This window comes from Chlorocebus sabaeus, chromosome 17 (assembly GCF_047675955.1).
Source record: "Chlorocebus sabaeus isolate Y175 chromosome 17, mChlSab1.0.hap1, whole genome shotgun sequence".
In the NCBI taxonomy this organism is placed as follows: domain Eukaryota; kingdom Metazoa; phylum Chordata; class Mammalia; order Primates; family Cercopithecidae; genus Chlorocebus; species Chlorocebus sabaeus.
The window spans coordinates 33,832,533-33,851,317 of NC_132920.1; the positions used below are offsets into that span (position 1 = coordinate 33,832,533).

General features: G+C 48.9%; 2 protein-coding genes across 2 annotated transcripts in view; one reads left to right on the top strand and one right to left on the bottom strand.

Moving 5' to 3' along the window:
- The window catches only part of ITPR3 (inositol 1,4,5-trisphosphate receptor type 3), a 74,733-nt gene extending 72,274 nt beyond the window's left edge, over window positions 1-2,459 (top strand). The window contains exons 57-58 of the mRNA XM_007972918.3: window positions 838-999; window positions 1,599-2,459. Of these exons, the coding sequence (XP_007971109.3) occupies window positions 838-999; window positions 1,599-1,667 (231 nt within the window). The 3' untranslated portion in view covers window positions 1,668-2,459. The remainder of the gene's footprint in view (window positions 1-837; window positions 1,000-1,598) is intronic.
- Window positions 2,460-3,466: 1,007 nt separating this feature from the next.
- On the bottom strand, window positions 3,467-17,370 carry UQCC2 (ubiquinol-cytochrome c reductase complex assembly factor 2). Its single transcript, XM_007972914.3, has 4 exons — window positions 17,189-17,370; window positions 7,260-7,334; window positions 6,362-6,431; window positions 3,467-3,649 (listed from the first exon to the last, which is right to left on the bottom strand). Exons 1-4 carry the CDS (start codon window positions 17,324-17,326, stop codon window positions 3,552-3,554), a joined length of 381 nt encoding a protein of 126 aa, XP_007971105.1. The 5' UTR covers window positions 17,327-17,370; the 3' UTR covers window positions 3,467-3,551.
- Window positions 17,371-18,785: the final 1,415 nt, after the last annotated feature.

Here is an 18,785-nt window from a genome sequence, read left to right on the forward strand (position 1 = left end):
TGCTGAGGCGGGGTGGAGTCGGGGAGATCCTGCCTTGGCCAGTGATCTGTGGGCCACTCTCAGGGAGTGTTTCTAGCTTGGTGGGAAGGCAGGCTGCTTCCTAAAAAGTCTGAATTAGATGGTCCTGGGCTGAAGGGGAGCCTGGAAAAACTTTAAATATCATCTGTCCAATGTCTGTAATAATGGAGTGAAGACAATGAATCATAAAGAAGGAATTCTTTGTCATTTAAGTCTGTATTTCGAGCTGATCTTTGTGTACAGGTTTATCTGCTGGTCTGAGAATTCACAGCTCACAACAAGGAAGCCGAGAACTGCTTGGTGCCCCTCCCTCCCCACTCCTCTGTCCTGGGAAACGTGGCTTTGCCTCCCAGACACGTGTCAGATGCCAGCTTTCCTCAGCGGAGCCTCCCGCTCCCTCCGTTTGCCATCTGTCTGACTTGTGTCTTCCCGGGGCGTGGGGCGTGCTTGTCAGGCAGGCGGGCGGGAGGAAGGAAGGAAGGAGATCCAGGGTCTGTCTGGGTGCAGAGGCCTTCCTCCACCTCTCAGGGGGTGTTATGAGAGTAAACAGATGGTGCTGATACCAGCGAAGGACTCAAACTCAGCTGCCGACGCTGTCTAACGGAAGTCAGCCTGTCTCGGTGGCAGAGGGTTGACAGAGGGTTGACTGCCAGCTCACTCTGGCCCCAGGGAGGACCAGGTCAATTCAGATTTTCCCATGACACATCCCTGACGAGTAATTTTGTCAAGGGTGTGGCAGAAGCCTCCCCCCACATTACTCTAAATGAGGCCTTTCTGGGCTGGGCCCATGCCTGCTCACCCACTGGTGATGTTTTTCAGAACAAGAACCTGGACTGGTTCCCCCGGATGCGGGCCATGTCCCTTGTCAGCAACGAGGGCGAGGGGGAGCAGAATGAGATTCGGATTCTCCAGGACAAGCTCAACTCCACCATGAAGCTGGTGTCCCACCTCACTGCCCAGCTCAACGAGCTCAAGGAGCAGGTGTGCACCCTGCTTGATCCCAGGCCCACCCTGGGCTCTATCCCTGGGCAGCCCCTGCCTGCCTTCATCCTTCCTGCCCCACCCTCTTCCCCACTGGCCTCTGGTCCTGGATGAGAAGGTAGGTTCCAAACCCACTCTCCCCTACATGGCAAGTCAGACTGGGGTTGATAACCCCTGCCTTGGGCCGTTAAAGACAAGGCCAAGTGGAAACTTAGTACAGGGTGGTGGGGCCCTCTGTCTCATCCCCTTCCTCTTGCAGCTGCCAGGTAGGTCCTTGGAGGGGATTCCTGAGTTTAAGGTCCTCTTGCCTAGACATCCTCCTCTGCATCTGGCAGTGCCTGCATGAAGATGAGGCAGCCTGTTAGTGGGCTGGTTTCCCAGCTGCATCAGATCCGGGGTTTGTGACACGCTAATTGAGAACAAGGGTTTGGTGCTGACATCGACATCCTTAAAGCACCCCGAGGGGCCCTGGCCCACCGCCAGTGCTGAATAGCAGCTGGGCCCACAGAGGAAGATGGGCGCCAAGCCCTTCCACAGCACCCATGGAGAGAAGGTGCCAGGCGGCCTGACCGGGCCTGTTGGCATCTGCTTAACCCTAGATGACAGAGCAGCGGAAACGCAGGCAACGCCTAGGCTTTGTGGATGTCCAGAACTGCATGAGCCGCTGAGAAGAGCCACTGAAGGCCCCAACGGGATGCTCATCACTGGAGACTGCGATTGTGAAGAACACTGGCCCCTCCCCCGGGTTGGGTGGCCCAGCCAGCTGGCCAGCCTCCACTCCCACTCTGCCAGACACCCCGACACCCACCTAGGCTTTCAACAGCATGGAGGGGGAGCCTCAGAGCTCACAGACCTGCTTAGAGCCCTTAAAAAAAAAGACTTGAAAGTTCACTGGGACTCATTTTACCGTAATGCCTTAGCAGAAGACAAATCCTACCTAGAGACCTTTGTCCCTTAAAGCAGTAACTGACAACTCTTTGTACTCCTCCTCATGGGTAGTTAAAAGTGGGGTCACCCCTTTATCTCCAAGCACTACATTTTGGCTGCTGCCGGCCTCTGGGGAGGTGGCAGTAATGCTGTTACTAGTGATTTTAGGGCTTTGTTATTTAACTTATTCCAAGGGTGCTGTGCTCAGCCCTGCCCATGGCTGTACAGCTCCCTCCGTGCCTCAGATCTGCTGTAGCCAGTGCAGACCTCACTGTCGTGTCCATGCCACCCTGGCATGGCTGTAGGTGGCCTGATGACTCCATGATGGACGATCTTGCTCCTGGGACCTGCCTCTTCCCAGGCTTCCTGGGGGAGAGTTGTACGCCCAGGCAAACAAGGGCTGAGCGCGTTCGCATGGCTGTTTCATGACCGCTTGTTTTTCTCCTTTTGGTGTAATGTTTTACAAATCCTTTGGCCTGAGAACTAATGTTAACTGCCTTAAATAAATTAATAGAAGTCTAGTCCGTTAAAAAGGGATGTGTTTCCTGCACTCCCCCAGGGGCTGTGGGGATTAACAGGACATACTGGCAGAAGGCAGGAACAAGAGTCCCTCCCTGCTGGCCTGGCCTCTTCTCAGGCTCTCAGGAGATGCACTGAGTGACATCGTGTCTCAGGGGTCCTCCCCTGAGATCTCCCTACCCAGACTGCATTTAGGCATAACTAGTTTCTACTGCAGTCCTGTCGATTTTATTTTATGCATTTCAGAACATCCTGAGGAGTCTAGACACAGACGAGGTTGAGAACCCACTTCTACTTTGTACCCACCAGGGGCGCTGTGGGCCCAGCCTGGTCCCTCACGGTTCCAGACAGAAGAATGCTCAACTAGGAAAGTGAATGTGTCTATCAGTAAGAGCCAAAGTTCCATGGAATAATGAGGTGACCCTGTGTGTGTCCTCAGCCAGCAGGGCCTCTGACTTGTGGCCACCTACAGAACCTGCCCACAATGCTGAAGCCAACTGCAGCTGAGGCCCCGCCTGGCCAAGGCCTGTCTATAGCTTCCCTGTCCCTTAAGCCAACTGGGCAGTGTGCATTTTTGCAAGGTCAGGGACAGAGGCCTGAGGTTTGTCCTCTGAGTCAGTGGGGATGAGGGCCAAGCAGGCTTTTTGCCTCTCTGGGCCTCACACTTCCCTGATGCTTTCTGTTTGCAACAGGATGCCCTTTTCAGTATTTACTGCTATTTTTGGCTTCCTCCCAGGAGCTCCTACAACAAAAGGGAGCCCAAGTATCTTGCCAGGAGGCACCAGACCCCTGCCGGAGGGGCGGGGGCTCCTGTGGTCCTGCAGGAAGCACCTTGTGCGGAGGCCCCATTACCTTCCCTTGTCAGGCCCAGAGGGAAACCTGCATTTCCTCTCCCCAGGAGATTTCCCTCCCCTGAGCAGCAGTCACAGCAGACAGCCCAATCGCCATCCCTTCTGAGGCTGAAACTTTCTTTAGAGCCTTCCTTTCTGGGAAGGCTAGAGGAGATTCCCAAACCGTAAGGTCACAGGGAAACTGGGGCAGTTTTATTGACGATGGCAATGTACAAGACTCCACACCTAGATATGTGGGCGAGGTAAGGCCTGAGCTCAGGCCTTATGATCCTCCTCAGGACCCTTGGAGGAAAACTTCTCCTGCAGTTTCTTCCACATGCTTTTATCCATTTCCTTAAACTCTTCCAAGGTGTCTGCAAAAGGGAAAGACAAAAAGAGAGAGACAAGTCTAAAACTTGATGACGCAGATTGGACCCATGGGGCTTTCCCGACACAAGCATGCCTTGCTTTTCACACAGTGTGTTCCTGAAAAAGGGAAGTGTAGACCCAGCTTCTGAGGAGCAGATCAAACAGGGTAACAGAAGTGACCACTCGCGGTGACTGAGCACTGTGTGCCAGGCTGTGTGCCCAGCACGTTCTCAGTGGTTTCTTGCCCTCTCCTCACCCTTGGCATCAAAGCAGGGTGTGCTGCTCGTTGCCCTGCTCCATACGAGGGCAAATAAATGGCCCTGCGCTGTCTGCTGTGCAACCCACAGGCCCAGATGGTCCATCGCAAAATTTGGCCTGCTCCACACAGGCCTGTCTCATTTTCAGGTGTGGAAACTGAGGCAGGAGGCGGTGAAGTAACTTGCTCAGTTTGCACAGCTGGGAAGTGGAGCAGGGATTTGAATCCTGGCGTGCAGGTCCAGCACATGCTGTGGAATTAAGCAGGCACTGAGAGAGGGATGGACTTAGGCCTGAATCCCAGCCCATCGTCTCCCACTGTGGGTCCCCTCAAGCACATGACTCAACCCTCTATACTTCGGGTTCCTCATCTGTAAAATGAAGATAAAAACACACATCTGCAGACAACTTGGGGAGAGGTGAAAAAGAAAGAAAGAAAGAAAAAAAACATGTACCTCCAAAGTTGTAAGGATTAAAGAAAATCATGGAAGTAAGTTGCTTGGCACACAGCCTGCACTCAATGAAAAGGCAGCCATCTCCACCACAATGCGGGTGGGAGGGGCTTTTGTTTAAGAAAATACACGTCCCCACACCCAGGAACCAAAGCAGGGTTTCTTGGCCTTGGCACTACCAACACTTTGGGCCAGATAATTTTTCGTTGTGGGTTGGCCTGTGCATCACCGAAGGCTGTTTTGAAGTATCCCGGCCTCTACCCACTAATGCCAGTAGCACCGCTGCCCCCACCACCAGTTGTGACAACTAAAAATGTCTCCAGAGATTGCCACATGTCCCCTGGGAGGCAAAATCACCCCCAGGACGAAACCATTTTTCTGAAGTCTCTAGGGCTAATGTTCCATGAAATCTAATTTTACGTATATGTTAAATTTTAGATATTCTTATAATATTGTTTTGCTTGCCCGGCCTGAATTTTCACGCTAACAAAACTACCGGAGAAAAGAGTATCTTTTCTGACCAAGAAAGGTGACAGAAAAAAGCCCCTGCTCTGGCGCTTTTCCGGAAGTCCACGTTTCCAGTGTCCAGGTGGACACTGAGGCACACTGTCTATCTCCAAGCCCTGAGGCCTCCCTTAGGTGCTTTCCATGACACCAGTCCCAGGGTGGACACACACGTGACCCAGAACACAGCACATTTCAGACTCGCCAGGCCCTCAAAGCCTCTCGCTACAAGGTGCTGCAGGTCTTTTCTTGTCCTGTCAGAGGAAACATTTGGTAAGCTTACGCCACACAATTTGCAACAAAAATACGAGGCTTGCTGTGAAAACAAATTCTCAGCAAATTTCCTGGGACTAAACTTGCAGCCAGAACAAGCTGCAGCGTGGACCAATGGCGGGACTATCTCCTAGCCTTCGTTGCTGCCTGTTTTCCACTTGCAGAGGCTGCCCTGAGGTGAACAACATAGAGGGCAGAAGCAGGGCCTCTGGAACTTATTTCCACCCGCATTTCAAGTTCAAACTTTGCTCAAACTGTCCAGGGCCCTCACAATAATGTGCATCAATGCTGCTAATTAGATGGACCCAGGGATAGAGGAGTAAATTTACACATTAAAAAAAAATTGCCAATAAAGTGATTTTGCCTGGCCAAAATATCTTCACCCATTTTCCCAGAGAGTACTGGAATAAAAACAGGGTTAGAGTTGACATGTAATAGCAGGTGACACCACCAGGTTTTAATCTCAGAAGATGATTTTCTAGAAGCCCAAATCCTCAAAACTAAGTTGCTGAAGGCTGCCAGAAGAAGAGGAAAGACATATTTCTAGAATACCAGAAGGAAATGTGTCAGGGCCATGCCCTTCCAGAAAAGGTTAGCCTATTTTTGTATATAATATACTTGGCAACAAAAATAGTTATTTTCCAGTACCTGCCTACTTCAGCCCTGGCTCTCTGGCCCCCCTCCTTAGGGACAATGGAGATAGGGAATTAAGGAAAGGACAGGCTTGGCAGGATGTTTCCTTTCTTGTTAATCAGAGTCTATCAATGACTCTAAAACATACCTAGTTCAACTCATATCTAACCCACAGACCACGTCCCCTGGGTCAGATAACTCTTAGGCGGATATCCCCAAACACGTTTATTGAATGGTTTTTTGTTTTAATTAAAACCTTCATTGTTTATAAAGCCCCCTTAGGACCATAAAAATAAAATAATTTTCCTTCCATCCTGATTTCAACTACTTCCATTTGGCAAATATGTATTCCCCTGTTCCCTGCTGCCCAACCTTGAATTTAAAAGCACTAAAGATAGATTTTCTTTTTTAAATAACGCCTTTGACCTTCTCCACAGTATATGGTCAAAATGCATGAGCCCTGTAGCTTCAGAATTTCCTCTGGGCCGTTCTACAAGACTTTCCATCAAGCAAAGCTGCCTTCTTAGACAATTCCCCTTGGCCACTCAAACTCAGAGTCATTTGCAAACCAATGAGAAAAGGCAGCTGTGCTTTCATTACCTGTGGACAGGATCAGCTTGTACTCTTCCAACGACAGGCCACTGAAGCTGGTGTCTCTGGGGCGAGGGTACTGGTCACCGGGGCAGAAAGGAAGTGAAGGGAGGAGAGAGATCAGTACACAAGCCCTGCTCTCTGACTGCATTTCATCTGGGCCCTCGGCAACCAGAGGCCAGGCCTAGCAAGAAGAGCAGCGCCACCTTGAGGTTAAGACTTGGCCTCACAAGAACCAGTACAGTCTCCAGCAGGCAGCTCCAACTTTAATGTACCCATGAGTCCTCCCTGGAAAACGCAGGTATGGGTGGGGCCCCCGATTTGCTTTTCTAACCAGCTCCCAGGTGATGCCCATGCTGCTGCTCATGGATCACATGTTAGTAGGGAGGATTTAGAAAAAATCCATCTTCCACATAGGCATATGGCCACGTTTGTGGAGTTACTGAACACATTTTTCAAGTATGGGAAAAACCACTCTAAATGGAATTTGACAGTAATCACGTTGGGGCCCAGCTCCGGAAAGGACAGCACTTTCCCAATCATCCCACCTTTATCACCAGAGTGTGGGGAGGTGTCAGTTCCATCAGAGTGAATGAGAAAATTGGTATAAATCCAATGGCTGTCAGACACTCCCAGGAGCACACACTGGCATATCAAATACATGGCTTCTATTCATAATTGGTTTTGTTTCTTCCCTTTTCCCTGTATTCACAATTTTAAACAGCTTTTATTTAGGTGGTGTAAAAGCCTCTACCAGGCACCTCTGTTGGCTTGGTTGAAATTACTGGTTTCATTTGAAAGCAGCAAAGCCAATTCTTTACAAAACATTACATAATCAGATTTTCACTCATTCTTATTAGTTGTCCTGTCAGAAAGCTGGGGATATAAAAGACTGTGGCCCACTCACCTTGTGTTTGTAGTAGTTTGAATGGAGTCGCGCTAAGCTCTCGTACATCTGATCACAGGCCTCAGGCTCTGCAACCTGAAAAGCAAAGAACCCCCAAGGAGGTGAGCAAAGGAGTTCTGCCTCCCACAGTGTCTGTACCTCGAGGAAAGACCATACTTAAGAAGGCATTCACATGAAGCAGGCCTGCAGCTAGCACTGGCTTCTCCACTCTGCGGGAAGCAAACCTGGACTATAGCTCTGCTATTAGAAACTACTTTTTGGAGGCATAGCTCTGCCTCATCAACTCCCCAACCTGCAGAAAAATCAGATTAATCAGCAAACAAGCATTTGTGGAGCATCTGTGACTTGTGAGCCACGACACCAGCTGCAGTGGGAGATGCCACAATAGAAATGTAAGGTTGCAAAGGCGTGCCTAACAAAGGGGGTGCTGGGCAGAGTGGGCTACAGGGACTCAGTGGGGGAGTCCCCACATGCTCAAGTGGTCAGTGCATGATGGAAGTGAGACGACGCTAGGTTCTGAAAGAAGCACAGGGGTCAGCGAGCAGAAGGGAGAAGGGCAGGCCTTCCTGGGGGAGGAGATGCTGTCAGCAAGGAGGAGGAGGCAGGAATCCTCTGGGATGCTTCAGGCCAGACCAGTAGATTCTTTTTCTTCTTTTTTCTTTTTTTGAGACAGAGTCTTACTCTATTGCCCAGGCTAGAGTGCAGTGGCACAATCTTGGCTCATTGCAACCTCCGCCTCCTGGGTTCAAGTAATTCTCCAGCCTCAGCCTCCCGAGTAGCTGGGATTAAAGGCATGTGCCACCACACTCAGCTAATTTCTGTATTTTTTAGTAGAGACAGGGTTTCACCATGTTGGCCAGGCTGGTTTCGAACTCCTGACCTTAAGTGATCTGCCTGCCTCAGCCTCCCAGTGCTGGGGTTATAGGCGTGAGCCACCATGCCCAGCCTCAGACCAACAGAATCTTTTAGCAAAGGCAAAAAAAAAAAAAAAAAAAAAAAAAAAATCACCTGAGTTTTCATCTGTGATAAGTGGGGAGCTGCTGAAACTCTACAAGAAGGGAAGAAACATGAAGGCGGCAACATTTAAGATAAAATGGGTAAACTGAGGAGAACCAAGATGGGACCACAGTTAGGTCCTGCTAGAAAGGAGATGGCCCAGAACCCTGAGGCATTGCCATAGAAAGGGGGATATAAATAAATTCTCTGGTGCCAGAGACAGCGATGCCCCTGATGGGCATTCTCTGGAAGACGCAGCATACAGAGGAGGTGTGGTCAGGAAGACAGACAGCATAGAGGAGGCGTGGTCAGGAAGACAGACAGCATACAGAGGAGGCGTGGTCAGGAAGACAGGCGGCATACAGAGGAGGCGTGGTCTCTTCCCTCTAGTTCGAACTTTCCCTTTACTCTGTCCTTGCTATTACTTATGTATAATTCTTGAAATTTTTCTGCCAAGAATTTTGAAAAGCTCCCCAGAACAAAACTTTCTCTTTTATATTTTTTTCCCCCAAAATTCAAATGATGGATTTTTTCCTAACTTAAATCCTTCCTTGGAGAAGGCAGAGCATAAATAAATCAGTCGTAAAGGAGTTTAATAGGCAGCTCCACTGCTGCCTCTCTGTGCATGTCAAATGAGGTCCCTACTTTACAGCAAACGAAAAAGACAATCCATCATTTAGTTCTACCTGACCCATTCCTGGGTTCAGGCTACTCATCATGAGAACAGCTGGATACATCAGAAGAGGAAGGAGTATGGCCTGAAGAGGTGGCCAGTGTTTGCTGAATAATCATCAAAGTCATTATCTGAGGGGACAGAATGAATGGAAAAGGATGAGGCTGGTGCCTCCCTGCTGCCGGACAGCTCTTCCAGGGAAAGTCCCGCTAGAATGGACTTCTGCACACATCTGGACGAACACATCTGGAATATTTCTTCAGCAGGGCATGCATAGCCAAAAGCTAACGCTGGAGTGCAGTAGTGCGATCTCAGCTCACTGCAACCTCCGCCTCCCGGGTTCAAGTGATTCTTCTGCCTCAGCCTCCCAAGTAGCTAGGATTACAGGCACCCACCACTACACCCAGTTAATTTTGTGTATTTTTAGAAGAGACAGGCTTTCGAACTCCTGACCTTGTGATTTGCCCGCCTCGGCCTCCCAAAGTGTGCTCACTTATAAATTTAACAGATATTCACTGAGACCCTAGAGCATGCTTGGCCCATCTATGAGCAGGGGATGCTTGGGTGAATGAGTACCTCCAAGGCTGTAGGGAGCAATGGAGTCAAACTACCTGGGTTGAATCCTGGCACCATCCCTTATCAGCTATGTGATGTCAGGCAAACCATTCACTCTTCCCCCACGAAACACACTTAAAAAAAAAAAAGTTGCCAGTTTATCTTTCTTCTGATCCACTTGAAAGTAGGAGCATAATGCCCCTTCACCCCATATTTCATTGTGCATTTCCTAAGAAGAACATTCTCTTATATAACCACAGTTCAGTGATCAAATTCAGGCCACTTAACATCGATACAACATTATTATCTAATGCACAGTCCATATTCCAATTCTGTCAATTGTGTCAATAATAATCTAAGGAAAAACAGGATGTCCTGCTGCATGTAACAGTCATGTATCTTTTAGTCTCTTTTAATCCGGGACAGTTCCTCGGCCTTTGTCTTTCATGCATTGAACATTTTGGAAGCATACTGGCCAACTTAACCTTTCTTTTAAAAGAAAATATAATAATAGCCCCTACTTCCCAGGGTGGTGTGAGGATAAATGAGGTAATGCTTGGGCTGCTCTGAATTCCAGGCCTGGAACACTGATAAATGTGAGTGATTAGTTTTTCTTACAGTTATTAGTAGTAAAGAGTTGTAGTAAACACAGGCCCCTGTCTCACAAAGTAAGAGGGGAAAGGACAGAACGGTTTAGGACCACCCTGGTGAGAATGGAACCAAGGGGCATGTACGAGGTGCTATGGGCCTGCGGGGCCAGGCAGGAAGTGCTAGAGAACGAGCGGCTGAGGATGGGTGCATGTACCAGCAAGGCAGTGGGGGCACTCCAGACACAGGACCAGGTGGAGCCCGTGCCCAGGGAATGGGTCAGCATGTTATCAGTGGATCAGCATGGCTGGTGTGCACTGCAGATGATGGCGCTGGAAACGGAAGTGAGGACGGATGAGAAACTGCTGAGGCTTCACTCCTGACTGACGCTGGTGGCTCTCAGCGGTCACTGAGCACTCCATGGTCTGTCAAGAGAGCAGTTGTCTGCTGTACCCGGTCTTCACCTGATGGCCGCTTATCTGGACCCTCCCATCCTGCCACCATCCCCACCACCTTCCCAACTAAGCTCTTAGGAAAGGAGTCCACACGCTGATTTGCCTTCCTCCCATAGCCTCTGCCTCTCTCCTGGGCTCCTAACACTGCTTCCTGATAAACCTGCATTCCAACCAGATCCTCACCCTCAAACACCTTGTTAACTCAAGTTCCTGCTCCAACTCTCTAGCAGTGAGAAGTCACCAGTAGGCTGCTCAGCAACCTTGTATCATACCCTCAAGCAGGTGTGCTATAAAGTGCTGTCTTCCTTGCCACCTAGTCCCATCTCTGATAGGCAGCAGGACAGACAGGAGGGGCACAAGGGATGGGTGACCCTTGCAGAGTGCTGCTCCTGTAAGAGAAAAGTGCACAAAGTTTAAGTGCAAAAAGCAAAGTGACCCTCAGGTACTCTCACTTCTTAAGCTTCCTCTGTGTGAAAGAGATAGTCTCCTAGAGAGTTCCCAGAAGTCCTGGACTCAATTGTAATCCGAGAAAGAAAACCAAACACCTGAGTCCTAAAACAGACTTGCCACCCAGTTTCCTGTTTGAGGTCAGAAGGTGTCTGAGGCTGTAAAAGCAGCTCAGTGAGGTGACAGGAGTTTGAGATATACCCATTTCTAGCAAGTTCTTACTGCCTGAGGAGTGATGAAGCCTTGATCAATGCTGGGTTCCTAGCCACAGATAACTCAAGCTCAGCAATTAAAAAAGTCATCCTTAAAAGGATGTCAGTGGAGACATCTGTCAAATTCCAGAAGCCTCACCACGTTCCTATAGCTTACACTTTATTCACAGACTCCAGCACTAACATTCCTGAGTTCTGAAATGCAGTTTTCCTGATGAAATGGACTGTGCATTTTTAGAAATATTCTTAATACAAGCTTTAAATTACCTGATTTTGCATTCATACCTAATGAGATCATGGACGTTTTAGGACTAATAGCAGTGCTGGGTTTGAAAAAGGCAGCAGTGGGGACATTATGAAAAATTCAGCACTGCTCCCCAAATGTGAATAAAATAGATGTTCATCTGACGAGTGTCCTTTATAGCCCTATTTTTGCTCCTTTTGCATTTCCCCTGCTCAGTCGTCAGTAAATTTCTCTTTACCATATTAAACTTTTATACATACAAATCTACATCGGTGCCGCAGGCACTGATTTCGATTTTCCAAATTGAATTTTGGGTGGTGACAGCAATTGGTACAGCGGCCCCTATTCTAGTCACACAAAGGGACGCATAAGCACTTTTGGGAAAGGGTGTTGCAAATTGCTTTGCTAATTAAGGTAGAGCTGGATTCAGTCCAGGAGGATCTATAAAAAAGGCTTTCAAGACTTGGTAATGAACTTCTGAAATGAGTTCATTCTGTTATGGGAGCCTATTCCCTTCAATTGAGTTGAAAATGTATTTCTTGAGCACCTACTATAGAGAGAGTGCCCCACTAGGGGACTGTGAGGGACCATAAAGAAGGCGACCCAGGCCGGCTGTGGAGAAGCTGGCAGGCACACTGCAGAGACAAGATACACATGAATTAGAAACCAACCCTGCCCGGGGCAGCATGCAAGTGAGAGCCAGAGCTGTGAAGCACGGGCCGCCGCAGGAGAGCTGAGGTGGGAGCTGGGCACCAGGCTGTGCTGACGGGGAGGTATGGCAAGGAAGGGCTAAGTTTCACTGCAGCGACAGTGCACAGAGTGAGGAGTGCCGACCTGGGCATGAGTGACACAGGGACCAGAAATGACTGGGAGGATGAAGCATGAAGAGACACAGGACAAGGGTGTTTTAGGCAGGCAGAGCTTTTAAGGGGAACCCAGGGAGGGCTCCAAGAGCCTGGGAAGCCACCAAATTCTTGACAAACTCTGTGTTTGGGTTTTTGGAGGTTGTAGGGGTATGGTGATCCACAGTGCACTTAAGTCTCAAAGGATCAGAATCGCTTGTACCATGGACAATTTGGGAGACCATGAGAAGACACCCTTGCTGAGCCTGGGGCTCGTGTTGGGGTGGTGAGAGGCAAGGCTGGAAACACAGGCTGGGACCAAGGATCAGAGGCACTGCAGGTCTCACAAAATTGCCTGCCACCTGTCCAGGAGGCAACAGGCAGACCCCAGAGATCTTTGAATAAAGTAGTGACCCACCAAAAGTGGCTAAGAATTTATCCCTTCAGGAGGAGGACTGCAGCTTTACATATGCAGAGATAAACGCCACCCCTTGGTGTGAATACTACCCTAGCTCACACTGGCGCCATTCAGAATTGGAAGAGAAAAAAAGATGGAGATGTTTGCATTCCCTCTTAGAGATGATTCTCCTTACAACTCCAGGTTTTAGATGGGCTCAATATATAACTAAAAATAGGATAAACTGCTCTTAGGACACTCTTCAAAAATATGACTTCAGGGGGCTCACAAGTGGGGGCGAGCAACGTTGAGATGGCTTCATGGTGGCCAGCATATGCCAGGTGGCTTGGGAGCTAGCTCCCTGCCACGCTGAGGAATGCCAAGGACCAGGCCTCAACTGGATGACTGACAAAACGGAATCATAAAAAAACCTTTGAATTATCCTCTGAGAAGGTGGAAATATCATTTACATTATTAGAAACTCAAGAAAAAGTTTAACTTCTTTCAAACTGGGCCAATATTATTATACTTAAACTTGGATACAATACAATTAGAACTCCCTGGTGGGCGAGCCCCTTCCTGGGCAGCAGCTCTTCCAGGCCACCCCTCGGAGTTGCAACTCATGCTACATAAGTGGGTGCTGGTGTGCAGTCTGGGATCTTTTAGGAAGCACCTAATGAACTCATTAGAAAGATCTGCTCCCTTCCCTGTTGTTAAGTCAACAATTACAGTTGTTGTGCCACCTTCCCCCATGTTGCAATTCTTTTATTAAGCTCTCAGCGCTGTAGGAAACACGTGTTCTTAGACAAACTGTATTCAAAAGGGGCAAAGCCCATAAACACTGACTTTTTAAAACTACACAATAGGATATGGGGTGTAACAGGAGTTACGTGTGTTCCTGCTCCCACCACTACCTCCCCGTGTGGTGGGTTTAGGGTGGACCATGAGACTCCCCAGAGGGCAATTTGAGGTGGAATAAATGGAGGCAGTGGTTTTTGTACTCTGATTTTGAGTATGAATTATTAATTTGCCCTTTAGTTACCCAGCTTTTCTCTGCTTGGTGTCCCACCCAGGACCATCTTTCTTCCCATCTGGACTGGTAGTGGCTGGGGCAAAGAATAGATGGGTAAACACAGGGAGTTCCATTTGCTGCCCAAACTATCTATGGCCCAAAAAGGTTTGAACAGGCAACCAGGGGAAGGAAGTGGTGTGATGTTCATGGAATAAGAGGTTGTTCTAACAATAACTTGGAACAGCAGCTGAGGAAAGGCCAGGCACCCAGGAGACGATGCACACGAGGGCCAGGAGGGCTGGGTATGTTTCTCACTTGGCTTGTCTCTTACGGCTAGAGAACCCCCAGAGAGTTGTCTTGTTTTTCTGATTCGTTTCCTCATCTGTAAAATGGGAACAGTAACAGCTACCACTCAGCGGCACTAAGGATTAAATGAGATCATGCTGGCAAAGGTGTACTGTGCACCTTTCGGGGTGATCATTAGGACGAAGGAAGCCAAGAGGCTGAGAGGAGGACTGACTGCCTCTCTCCTCTACAGGAATGGAAAGATGGCCTGAACAGAGCTACTTTCCCCTCCAGTCCTGTCTTCTGGCAACCGGCATAACCAAGGAGGAGCTCCATACTAGTCAGTCAACTGGATCTAATCCCCACCTCCTGCTGCCAGTTTAATGAACAGCCTACCAGAATCACCTTGCTTTCTCAAGGTCTTTATACATGATCTGGGGGTGTCAGTAGGAGTGACTCACAGTAGTGTTTTCAATTCCAGCAAGGAATTGCGCCCTTCAAAAATGACCACAAAGATTTACTAAGCCCAGGTGCATTCTCAGGTGACATCAGGATGAGGCACCACAACAGTGGTCCTGAGTAATGCTCCTGCTGCCATCGTGATGCACTGGTTCACTCTACCAGGAATGCATTCATCAGCTGCTACAGAATCATCAACAGAGCCATGACTTGCATCTGCAGCTGGGACTCAAACCTGTGTGGGCCTTTGACTGCTCAGGAACAATTTCCCTAGGTGATAACAACTCCAAAAGAGAAAACTCTTTCCTCCTTTGCTGGCTCCTCTTACACTAACAATCAAGCAAATGAATGTAATGCTCTCTCACCTCCCCAAAGATGGAGCCTCTGACTGTCCAACTGTAAGCTCCTTGGTGGTGAGGGCCAGCTTATGGCCTTCTTCCATAGATCCCGAAATTCCCCAAACATGGTAAGCTCTCAAATCAATTCTCCCCACTCAGAACACACAAATATTCCTTTCTCACTCTTCACAACTTCTCTTTGTCTAGTTCTGCTACATCTGAAACTATATTCAGACAATTGTCTCATGAGCCACAACCAATTATTTACTTATCCATTCAGACATTTACTGAGTGTTTTTTATGGGCCAAGAACTATGCTAGACACTGGTAGGGGAGGGGGGAAAGATAAAAATGGCATCATCTCTATTTTCAGGAAGCTCATACTAAAAACATGCAGGGAGTACAGCTTTAGGAAGCTCACGGGGTTTGTAGAATTGGGACTAGATAAGATTCTTGCCTTAAAGATCTTTCCACTTTGGGCCAGTGAAGACCACCATGAACAATGGGAGGGCCCTGGGTATCGTATAACCTGGGCCAGACACTCCCCAGGCTGTCAGCCAATCAGCAGTCCAGTCACAATGATGCCACTGGGCGTGCTCCTGCTCCTTTAGGTGGGCTGGTTTGGCTCTGTTTTGGGCTAAGCTAAAAAAAAAAAGAAAAGAAAAAAAAAGACCATGTTCCTTCTTTGACAGGTCTTGGCCAAGTTTCGCAAGTCATTTCTTCAGACTGTGTGTGTATGGATCTCATTTCATTTCTGGTCTCTTGCCCGAGCCCCAAGCTCAAATATAGCACGCCTACTTGACATTGCCACTAGGAAATCAGTGTACTTGGCATCTCAGGTTTAACCTGCTTAACACCGAACTCAAGATATTCTTCCTACACTTCACCTATTCCTGCCTCAGTAAATGGCACCATCTTAGACCTAGACGCTCAGGCCAAAAAAAATCTAGGTGCTATCTTTGGTTCCTCTCTTTTCCTTTATCCCACATCCCACATATCAGCAAGTCCTGCTGACTCAACCTGCGCATAACCTGAATCCAGCCACTCCCATCATCTGTGCTGCCATCCTCATCCAACCCCCCACCATCGCTCGCTTATAGTACCATAATCGGCTTCTCTCCAGACTCCTTGCTTTTTTGTTATTGCCCCCTATAGCCCACTCACCACACAGAACCAGAATAGTCTTAAAAAAAGTAAATTGGGGCACATCAGTCCCCTCACTAAACATCCCCAGTGACTTCTCACTGCCCTTACAATGAGGTCTAACAGCTAATCAGAGCAGATAATATCCTACTGTGCCTGGCTCCTGACCTCCACCTTAGCAAACTCCACCTTACTCACTACCCTGCAGCCATTCTGGCTTGCTTTCTGTCCTGGAACATGTCAATCTGCCTCCTGCCTTTGGGCATGCGCAGTGTCTGGAATGTCCTTCCCGCCAAGTGTACATGGCTGGCTCATCCTCTTGCCTTAGGTCTTACCTATGTGTCATCTCCTCAGAAAGACCCGACTAATAACATTACTCTTTTATCATGCTACCCTATTTTCTATAGATCACAGTACTTATCTGTCTTATGTAGACCTACTTGTTTATTGTGTCCTGAACTACAATGTAAAACTTCATGCGGGCAGGACTTCACCTGTTTAACACTGCTGTTTCCCTAGCACCGCTCCAGGCATATGGTAGGTGCTCAATAAATACGAGTTATATGAACGAATGAATCCCAGAGCTGCAGCGCCAACCTGGAGGAGAGCAAGAACGTAGGCCTACTACTCACACACAGCTACGTGAGCTGAGGACCCAAACCTGCTGCACAGGCTTACAGGGCCCAGGAAGAAGGCAAACGCTTAGCCGGGACCTGCAGAGTTTACTGGGGATTAGCTCAGTCAATACACAACACTGCGAGATAATGAGGTAACGTTACCGTGACACGGGAGCAAAAAGCTGAGGCTGTCACCAGCTGCCACTGGTGTTGTGGATCTCAACTGTCTGCACCTTGAATCACCTGGAGAGCTTTTAAAACACTGAGGTCAAGATCCCACCCCTAGAGATTCTGTATCTTAAGTTTTTGTTTGTTTTTTGATTTGCAGAGACGGAGTCCCACTATGTTGCCCAGGCTGACCTCCTGGGCTCAAGCGATCCTCCCGCCTCTGAGAGTGCCAGGATTATAGGTGTGAACCACCGCGCCCGGCCCATCTGGAGTTTTAAAAAAGCTTCCTCGGCAATTCCAAGGTGCAGCGGGGGGAGAGCGCTGAGTAGAAAGGGCGTAGCTCTCAGTAGCTCCCTGGGGAGAAACGCGGGTCTGCGCTCACGTGCGGCCTGGAAGGAGGACGCGCGCATGCGCAGATCCCGCTGCTAGCGCGCTAGTTGGCCCCGCCCCTGCCTCGTTCTTTCCTCCCCTCGTCCCAGCCGCCTCCCCGCCGGTCACCTGGGTATTCTCTCCCTCCCGAAAGGCCTGTGCTACCCGCTGTCGCAGGTAAGCGCCCAAGTCCCGGCCCCGTTTGGTCTCGTCCACTGGCCATTCCTCACAGAGCTTAAGAAAACGCCGGTACCGGCTGGCCGCCATTTTGGGCCCCGTGTGTTCCCGCCTTAGGGGGAGGAGTCGCCGCCAATGGATGGTACTTGCGCACTAAGTCTCGCCGCCTTAGGAGTGGGGCGGGAGGCCGAAGTGGGCATGCGCGACTTTGCAGGCGCCCAGTTACTCTCCGGGTAGGGGCGCTGCTCGCCTTTCTCTGCAAAGCGAGCTAATTAGTCGTCCTCCTCCTGGAACCGGCCCAGCTCCCAGGGGCAAGGCGGACGTGGAGTACCTCAGGGACAGCTTTGCTTCTCTTTTTCAATGACTGCACAAGCTTGAGACTAAAAAACCCTCCTCCGAGGCCTCCGCTGTTTTGCATAAACCAATACATTTGCGTGTAAATACAGGTTACTGGATGAAGATGTGTTTGAACGTTGTTCGTGTGTGTCCCTGTACCTGTCACTATCCCTTCGTACTCTGCCGCAGTTCCTTCTTTAGTGCTTCCTAGTTCTTGTTCCTCTCTGCCCAGTCCCTGCTAGTATCCCTTCTGTTCCCCCCTTCCTACCCCTCATAAGTCAGACATTTTTCTGTGGGAGGCCCAGGTTTTCTAGAATGAGGAATGCGAACGGGGTTGATTCAGAAAAACTTTTTTTTTTTTTTTTTAATTTATTAATTTTGTATTGTGGTAAAATACGCATAACAAAATTTACTATCTTAACCATTTTGTTTTAGACAAGGTCTTGCTGTGTGGCCCATGCTGGTCTCAAACTCCTGGGCTCAAGTGATCCTCCCACCTTGGCCTCCCAAAGTGCTGGGATTACAGGTGTGAGCCACCACACCTGGCCTTAACCTTTTTTTTTTGAGGTAGAGTCTTGCTCTGTCACCCAGACTGGAGTGCAGTGAATGGCGCAACCTCTGCCTCCCCGGTTCAAGTGATTCTCCTGTCTCAGCCTCCGGAGTAGCTGGGATTATAGGCGCCCGCCACCATGCCCAGCTATGTTTTGTATTTTTAGTAGGGATGGCGTTTTGCCATGTTGGCCAGACTGGTCTGGAACTCCTGACCTCAGGTGATCTGCCTGCCTCAGCCTCCCAAAGTGCTGGGATTACAGGAGTGAGCCACGGTGCCCGGCCAGCCATTTTTAAGTGTACAGTTCATAGGTATGAAATAGCACTGAATAATATTGTGCAGCCATCACACCATCTCCCTAACTCTTGTAAAACTGAAACTCTATACTCATTGAACAATAAATCCCCATTCCCCCCTCTCCCCCCAGCCCCTGGCAACGACCGTTCTATTTTGTCTGTATGATTTTGACTACTCTAGGTACCTCATGTAAGTGGAATCCTGCAATATTTCTGCGACTGGCTTATTTTGCTTAGCATAATATCTTCACCTCAAGGTTCATTCATTTTGTAGTATATGTCAGAATTTCCTTCCTTTTTAAGGCTGAGTAATACTCCATTGCATGTATGTGCTACATTTTGTTTATGCATCCATTGATAGACACTT